The sequence below is a fragment of the Tupaia chinensis genome, unplaced genomic scaffold (assembly GCF_000334495.1).
Source record: "Tupaia chinensis unplaced genomic scaffold, TupChi_1.0 Scaffold000028_1, whole genome shotgun sequence".
Taxonomy (NCBI): domain Eukaryota; kingdom Metazoa; phylum Chordata; class Mammalia; order Scandentia; family Tupaiidae; genus Tupaia; species Tupaia belangeri.
Window position 1 is genome coordinate 4,738,568 of NW_006159458.1, and position 9,360 is coordinate 4,747,927.

Here is a 9,360-nt window from a genome sequence, read left to right on the forward strand (position 1 = left end):
AAAAAAAAAAAAAAAACTCTAGCCCAGTGTTTAACTGAGAATCGGCCCTCAGTGCATGTTAATTTCTCTTCTTTAAGAGAAGAAGAAATATCTCATCCATTTTTATGCTTCCATACTATGTATTAGGGAACATTCATCAATGTTTGCTTAGTGACTGACTATCCAGTAAGGCAGCCCAAATTAACATTGCTTCTTGACCTATGCGCCTTATAAACTACAACAGGAAGATAGGGTATTAGGTTGTATACTCTGTATACTGTATACTGCAGACAGGAAACCTGGGTGTGCTAATTTCGGGTTGTTCCAGATTTCTTCATATGCAGGGCGTTGTTTCTGTAGAGCATGCATGCCCACAAGGGATGGGGGGAGGGGGCTATTACAGATCAGTTGGTACAAGAAGATGTTACAACGTGATCTGTTTTCTAGAAGTTTCATATTTATTCAGAAATCTGAGAGGCTGTTTAGGTCATTTACTTTAAGAGGAAATTTAAGGCATATTTTTATATAAGAACAAATTGAATATTGTAATGTTGAGCAAGTTTAGGGTAAAGGTTTAAAGTAAAATGGAAAAATAAAATAGAAAGTTTTTAGAAGTTGAACATGGGTCCTAGGCATTTTTAGCTGTTTATCACTATGACCTCTATAACATAAAGGTAAAAATTCTCTCCTCTCTTTCCTTAAACGGTCTTCCACAAAAACATGAAAAGCGTTGTGGCGGATATATAATACATCTAGATACACATTCATTCCTGGAAGGGCTGACCACATTGACTATATAATATATATCACATATGTTGTGAGAACTTAATTACAAGAATTATTTAAGTGATTGGGATATTTGGGCATATACTAGTAAGTCTATAAAATAGTGATTAATCTAGAAATGGTTCTTGGAAGAATTGGCTGTTAAGTTGTGATACAAAGAGGAATGCAGCACTAAATAACAAAGGAGAAAATCTCCACAGTAGGGGAGACCTGCCGCCAGGTATATCCCAAGAGACACCCACAATAGGACAAGGAGAGGTAGATTCTGTGACAGGCAGTGGAAGCAGCTGGAACTTTCCAAGCCTTGAAGGTGATGGCCAGCTGTATGAGTCAGACATGGTTCAGAAAACAGTTGGAGTGATCCAGGATGGGGCACGATTGCTCATGATTAACAGATGAGCTCATTTGTTTCTGTGCTTGCCCCATCTAAAATGTTAAACAGAAAAGCAAATTAGCTCTTATATCCACATTAATTATTCATTTTGAATTACCAGAGACTAAAAATCCAGTGAGAAGGAGATGTCCACAGACCAGGTATGACAAAACACAATGCAGGCAGGATTTGATACTAGATCAGAATTCCTATTAAGGATAAAATATCTTGAGTAATGATAAATCAGAAATTCAGAGTCATTCTTGATTACTCCTTCTCCCTAAATCTATACTTCTGGTTGGACTTCAAGTCCTCTTGAATTTTCATTACAATAGGCCTCTTCTACCTCTCCTATTCATTTATTTGATACTGTGTCACCTTTAGTGGAAAACCTGCTATTTTTCGGACACTATGGCAAGTACTGGTAATGCAGAGTTAACCAGATGTTAAAGAAGTGGAGGCTAAAATAGACACAGGCAAATGTCATAATGAAGCATTGTGGGCACAGAGAGGGTCAACCACTGGTCGTGTCTTTGAGAGTCAAAGTTATCAATGGAAATGGTGAGTTTCGGAGGAGAGCTTACAAGGCAGAAAAAAGAGCAGACAGAGGCATAGCATTTGCAAAGGACCTGGTGTGTTTGGAGAATGGTGAGAATGAATGACTACAAGAAATAAGTACTCATGGGACTAGCAGTTGGCATAATGGCTATGTCACTGGACTCCCATGTAAATCTGAGAGGCTGTTTAGGTCATTTACTTTAAGAGGAAATTTAAGGCATATTTTTATATAAGAACAAATTGAATATTGTAATGTTGAGCAAGTTTAGGGTAAAGGTTTAAAGTAAAATGGAAAAATAAAATAGAAAGTTTTTAGAAGTTGAACATGGGTCCTAGGCATTTTTAGCTGTTTATCACTATGACCTCTATAACATAAAGGTAAAAATTCTCTCCTCTCTTTCCTTAAACGGTCTTCCACAAAAACATGAAAAGCGTTGTGGCGGATATATAATACATCTAGATACACATTCATTCCTGGAAGGGCTGACCACATTGACTATATAATATATATCACATATGTTGTGAGAACTTAATTACAAGAATTATTTAAGTGATTGGGATATTTGGGCATATACTAGTAAGTCTATAAAATAGTGATTAATCTAGAAATGGTTCTTGGAAGAATTGGCTGTTAAGTTGTGATACAAAGAGGAATGCAGCACTAAATAACAAAGGAGAAAATCTCCACAGTAGGGGAGACCTGCCGCCAGGTATATCCCAAGAGACACCCACAATAGGACAAGGAGAGGTAGATTCTGTGACAGGCAGTGGAAGCAGCTGGAACTTTCCAAGCCTTGAAGGTGATGGCCAGCTGTATGAGTCAGACATGGTTCAGAAAACAGTTGGAGTGATCCAGGATGGGGCACGATTGCTCATGATTAACAGATGAGCTCATTTGTTTCTGTGCTTGCCCCATCTAAAATGTTAAACAGAAAAGCAAATTAGCTCTTATATCCACATTAATTATTCATTTTGAATTACCAGAGACTAAAAATCCAGTGAGAAGGAGATGTCCACAGACCAGGTATGACAAAACACAATGCAGGCAGGATTTGATACTAGATCAGAATTCCTATTAAGGATAAAATATCTTGAGTAATGATAAATCAGAAATTCAGAGTCATTCTTGATTACTCCTTCTCCCTAAATCTATACTTCTGGTTGGACTTCAAGTCCTCTTGAATTTTCATTACAATAGGCCTCTTCTACCTCTCCTATTCATTTATTTGATACTGTGTCACCTTTAGTGGAAAACCTGCTATTTTTCGGACACTATGGCAAGTACTGGTAATGCAGAGTTAACCAGATGTTAAAGAAGTGGAGGCTAAAATAGACACAGGCAAATGTCATAATGAAGCATTGTGGGCACAGAGAGGGTCAACCACTGGTCGTGTCTTTGAGAGTCAAAGTTATCAATGGAAATGGTGAGTTTCGGAGGAGAGCTTACAAGGCAGAAAAAAGAGCAGACAGAGGCATAGCATTTGCAAAGGACCTGGTGTGTTTGGAGAATGGTGAGAATGAATGACTACAAGAAATAAGTACTCATGGGACTAGCAGTTGGCATAATGGCTATGTCACTGGACTCCCATGTAGTCGACTGCAGTTCGAGTCCCGGACATGGTAGCTTAAACACATGCTGGACACATGTGTATGTGTGCCCAATATCCCGAGAGGAGAATGAAGGAGAAAGGATTGCAGCATGGTCATTCCTCCTGGGGGGTGGGGAGGTGATTTCTCGCTTTCTGGTTCTCTGTCTCTATCTTTCTGGCGAGCACATGCACCCTATAGGAAAAAAACTCTCAAATATAAATAAATAAATAAATAAAAAGAAGAAGAAGAAGAAAGAAAGAAGTACTCAGGAATCATCAGTGCAGGAATCTAAGGATGACTTCAAGTTCCCAGGTCAATGGGGTATTTCATTAACAGAGATGAAGAAGAAGGGCTACAGAAATTTTTGTTGAGTTTGCTTTGTTGTACCCATAAGTTATGCAGAAGAATATACCCAGTAGGCTGCTGGAAGTAGAAACTGAAGTTGAGAAGAAAGGTCAGTACTGGGAATAAATATTGAAAAATCATTAGTGTGGTGATGGGCAAAACCATGGGAATGGACAATAAAGCTATGAAGATGCAAGACAGCCAATTCCTCTCACTTTGTGTGGCCCCCTGTGTTGGCTGTGTACCCGATCTCTTAGCCTCTTCTCCCATAGTCTTCTCTAAATCCTGTCCTAGGAACTCCGTGAAGTATACTTGTGCATATGCTCGTCTTCACTGAAAAGATTCCTGCACCAAGTGCAGACGCCTTGGCTTTAAGTTTAAAGCTCTTCATGGTTTGTGCCAAACCCGCTATTTCATCCTTATTTCCAAGTGTTCTCTTTAGCCACAGCAGAGGAATTGACATTCTCCCAAACGGGTCATCTACTTTTATGTACAACTTTGCCATGCCATTTCCTCTGCTCAGATGGTAAGTGAACATGGGCTTTGGAGTCAGAGATATTTTTATTTAAATAATAACCGACTCTTCCGCTAACTAGAGGTGTTAGCTTGAGCCACTTACTGAATCACCTGAATCTATTTCCTCACGTGCTAAAAGGTCATATTAGATTATTATAATTATAATAACATATTTAGACATCTTTATAGCTGTCAGCTTAAATAGGTGCTCAATAAGAATTAAGTCCCTTTTATTACCATTCATTTCTTCTCCACTTGCCATAATCATGTTCCAAGGCCAGATTTTTAGAGCTTTACGCCTCTTTGAAACCTTTTCAAATGTCCCTAATCAAAATTCATTTCGCCCTCTCTATGCTTCCTTGGCAGTTTATAACACTTCAGAATATAACTCAACTTGTCGGTTTCCTCACCATAGTATGGATTAATTGATAGGAGAAACATTATTTTACAGTCTTATTACCTTGAAATCAGTATATGTTTGTACTGAATTTTGGGAAAACCTATATTAACATTCTTTCTCTCTCTCACTGTTAACAGCTCTATTGAGATAAAATTCACACACCTTACAACTCACCCATTTAATGTGTACCACTCAGTAGTTTTTACTGTATTCAGAATTGTGTATCCATCATCATAATCAATTTTATTACATTTTGATTGCTTCTCCTAAGGAAGCCCCATACCCGATACTCATCACCCCCTCCTAATTCTGCCCTTCCCAGCCCTAGGCAACCAATGATCTACCTGCTTCCAGCCTCTATAGCTTTTACTATTTGGGACATTTTATATCAACAGAATCATGATATGTGGTCTTCTGTGACTGACTTCTTGCATTTAGTGAAATATTTTCAAGATTCTTACCATCGCATGTATTAATACTTTATTCCTCTTTCTTACAGAAAATATTCCATTGTATCAATATCCCACATTTTGTTTTTCCTTTCATCAATTGATGGGCATTTGAATTTTTTCCACTTTGGGCTATTATAAATAAAGCTGGTATTTACATTCATGTACAGAGGTTTTATGTGAATGTATATATTCACTTCTCTTGGGTATGTATGTAGGAGTAGAATATGCTGAGACATATAGTAACTCTATTTTTAACCCTCTGAGGAGCTCCCAAAGTGTTTTCCAGTGTAGTTCCACTATTTCACACTTCTACTAGTAGTGTATGAGGGTTTCACTTTCTCCACCTCCTTATCAATACTTGTTATGATGTTTTATTATAGTCATTCTATTCGAATAGCATTTTATTAGTGAAATATTCCTTTTTAAAGATAATTATTTTATTTAACCTTATTTACTTATTTTTTTAATTTGAGGGGGGGAGAGAGAAAGAGAGAGAGAAGGAAAGTGAAAACGTAAGCCACCAGGTCCAGGATTCATACCGCGGTCAGCCAGCGCCCTTAACCACCATGCCACCCGCCGGCCTCTTATTAGTAAAATATTCTTTATTCATGTAATCAGTATTTCATTGAGTATTGACTAGATGTATGGTATCATTCTAAGTTATTAGGATAACTAGTAAAGAAAAGAGACAGATATATCTACCTAGGTAGATCTGGTGGGAGGAGAGACACATGATAAATAATAAAAATAGTAAGTTCTGGGTAAGTTCTTTTTTCTGTGCTGATTAGCAGGCAAGCCTTTCCTTGTATAATAATGTTTATCTCTTCTTAAAGGTGATATTTCTTTTTTTAATAATTAATTTTTTTCAGAAAGTGCATGTGCTCTTCAGAGAGAGAGAGAAAAAGAGACAGAAAGAGAAAACACTCTTCCAGTGTGGCGTAGTCACCCCATAATGCTTTTTCCTACATTTCCTACATTTCCTACATTTAAGGCATGCACATACATGTACCCAGTGTGTTCTTTGAACCATGATGTCCTAGATTTGAACTGTGGTTTGCCATGCAGGATCTAGCTCTCACATGTGTTTAATTACTGTGTTGTAGGGCCAGCCCTATCTTTGAATGTTGATCCAGTTTAATTTAATAACTTTTATATGGCCATATCCAGTCCATTAGGAGAGATGAGAGGACTATAGAAAAAAGGAGGAGGGATCAGCAGTTAGTGTAATGACTATGTCACTGGACTCCCATGTAGTTGACTGTGGTTTGAGTCCTGGACCCAGTGACTTAAATTCACACCAGGCACATGTGCGTGTGTGCCCAAGATACGAGAGGAGAATGGAGGAGAAGGGATTGTGATGGGGCCATCCTCCTGGGGATGATTTCTTGCTTTCTGTCTCTGTCTCTCTCTCTTTCTGGCAAGCACACGTGCTCTATAGCAAAACCCTCTCCAAAAATAAAAAAAGAAAAAGGAGGAGAAAAATGAAATGTGATCAAGAATGTCAACAAAAGGAAAGGGATCATTTATGGTACTAAATGAGGTGATCAAGTTAAATCACTCTGAGAAGGTGAGAGTCCAGCCAAAACTTGAAGGTAAACTAATTAGTCAAGGAGATATCAGGGAGAAGAGTTCTAGGCCCTGAAGCAGAATTTGGGTCCAAGGGGACCAGTAGATGGCATAATGGCTATGTCAGTGGACTCCCACATGACCAACTGCAGTTCAAGTCTTGAACCTGGTAACTCATACTCAATGCAGGGCACACATGTGTACGTGTACAAAATCCTGAGAGGAAAATGGAGGAGAAGGGATTGCGGTGTGGCCATCCATCCTGGGGAGTGATTTCTTGCCTTTTGTCTATCTCTTTCTGTCTCTCCAGTGAGCTGTGAGGCAAAATCACATAGGATTTAGCAAATATCAGACACCTTATAATAAAAACTCACTCACTGTTTATCTGAAATTCAAATTTAACTGGTCTTGTTATCTGCAGGCCATGGTAAAGACTTTGACCTTTACCCCCAATGAGATGAGAAGCCAGTGCAGGGTTTGTAACAGAAAGACACCATCTCACTTAAATACATTAGTAATATTTTTAGAAGTAATTGTGCAGGCATATTCTTTTTCTAGAGTTTTATTCCCCACAGTCATAAGTTCTAAGTAAAAACATTTTTTTCTCTAAGTATTAGAAAAAAAATATAATCTATTTTATAATATAGTAAAATGGTATACTTAGAGGAATGTGTATTCTGATATAATATTGGACAATACTAAAGTAAAAATCATTACATAACAAAAGGGGGGGATCACTCTGGGTGCTGTGTTGGTAATAAACCATGAAATGTAGAGGAGAAAACAGGAAGGCTTGGGAAGCTACTGCAGTAAGCTATTAATAGATGCAGATTCGAGCTGATAATGGCTCAGACCGGAGAGGTGGCAGCAGAGGGGGTGAGAAGTGCTCAGAGTCTGGGTGTTTGAAGGTAGAGCCAACAGAATTTCAGCATGGATTGAATGTGGTATGTGAGGGTTTCTGGATGACTCCTAGACTTTTGGCTTGAACAACTGGAAGAATGGAGTTGCCATTCAATAAAAAGAGTAGAACTGTGGGTGGAGTTTTGGGGCAGAGGATTGAAGTTTATTTGGGAATAGTAGATCAAATGAAGTGAGGCATAGCTATCACCCAACTGAATTTTATGGTATTTTCATGGAAAAAACCAAAAATGTAAGTTGAAAGGTCACCCCTTTATTGGGGATAGATTAGTTGTTATTTTAAAAATTTGTTTCTTATGCTTTGTATCTTATTATTTAAAGTGTGTTCGACATAACGGCATGGCCTTTTAAAAATGCCAAAAAAAAAGAAAGAGTGGCCAAGATTGAGATTCAGTTTCCTGTTTTTTCCTTCAGTGTCTGAACTGCAAAACCAGACTGAATCCCAACATCCCATTTTACTTGGCATTTAGATTCATATTTCATAGATGTTTTCTTCATCTTCATTCATTTTCTTTCATCCACTCTTCAACTTTGAGAGAAAAGAATCTTATTCGCCAGATCCTCTCTTCAATGTCCTTCCAGAGGCTGAAAGAGTGCCCTGGGCCATCCTTTCCCCTAAATGTCTGGAACCCGACCGTCAAAAGGGCCAGAGGGGGAACCAGCAGTTAGTGTAATGGCTATGTCGCTGGACTCCCACGTAGTCGACCGCGGTTCATGTCCCGGACCCGATGGCTTGAAACTCACACCGGGCCCGTGTGCGTGCGTGCCCAATATCCCGAGAGGAGAATGGAGGAGAAGGGATTGCGGCGTGACCATCCACCCTGGGGGGTGATTTCTCGCTTTCTGTCTCTATGTCTCTCTCTGTCTGGTGAGCGCACGTGCCCTACAGTGAAAATCTCTCAAAAAAAAAAAAGAAAGGGGGGGGCCAGAGGAACAAGAGAGTCCTTTTTGCCCTCAGAATGCACATGGCTATCTGTATTCTCAGGCCCTTCGCTCATTGTAGGTGGTTTGCAAAATGTGACTCTCACAGTTGCCCTCCCTCCTTTAAAGCACCTTCCTGGATAAAATGATTTTTTTTCCTTCCTGATTAGAAGGCATGTCTTTTCTTGCACAGTCATTTTTTACCTCCTTTTCTTCGGCTTGTGGTTCAGTTTAGTTTGGCGATTTTGATATGGCGATATTTAAAATAACCTGCAAATTTTACATCTGTAATAGGACTGTATATATCCAAGAATCCATGAGGGAATAAAATAAATGCCAGCCGGGAAGAAATCTGTAAACCATGTCCTTTGTCCAGGAAGTCTTGGGTAGTATGTTGTTCTTAATCATGACATTTTTAATTTGCACACTCTCGCAGAAAGAATTTCTCATAAGTTTCACTTTTATGCAAAGAAGTAGTATTGATTAAATGAACAATTACACACATCGTGTCTCCTCTGTTCTGCAGGACTTGAAAGGGACAAGTTTGATAATAAAACGGTTTCCTTTGAAGAGCACATTAAGTCAGAACACAACATGTGGCATTATCTATACTTCATAGTCCTGGTGAAAGTCAAAGATCCAACAGAATACACTGGACCTGAAAGTTACGTGGCTCAGATGATTGTGGTGAGTGAGCAGAGGGTTTTCCTCTGTGACTGTATTGTGATTCATTTGCTTTCACCTTCTCTACCACACCCTCCTCCCAAAATAAAGGTTCTAGCAATCACTTTTTGAAAAATTTTGAAATAAGCTTGTCAGTAATTTTTTTTGATATATATATAATTTATTTATTTTTAATTTTTTTTGGCCATAGAGCATGTGCGCTCACCAGAGACAGAGAGAGAGAAAGTGAGAAATCACTCCCCCCCCCCAGGGTAGAGGGCCCTGCTGCAATC

The 9,360-nt window shown here is 38.8% G+C and overlaps 1 protein-coding gene across 1 annotated transcript in view; it reads left to right on the forward strand.

Moving 5' to 3' along the window:
• Positions 1–9,360, forward strand: part of ITPR2 (inositol 1,4,5-trisphosphate receptor type 2) — a gene marked incomplete in the record, with an annotated part of 493,922 nt that overhangs the window by 428,664 nt on the left and 55,898 nt on the right. The window contains 1 exon segment of the mRNA XM_006140313.2: positions 8,931–9,091. Within this exon segment, the coding sequence (XP_006140375.2) occupies positions 8,931–9,091 (161 nt within the window).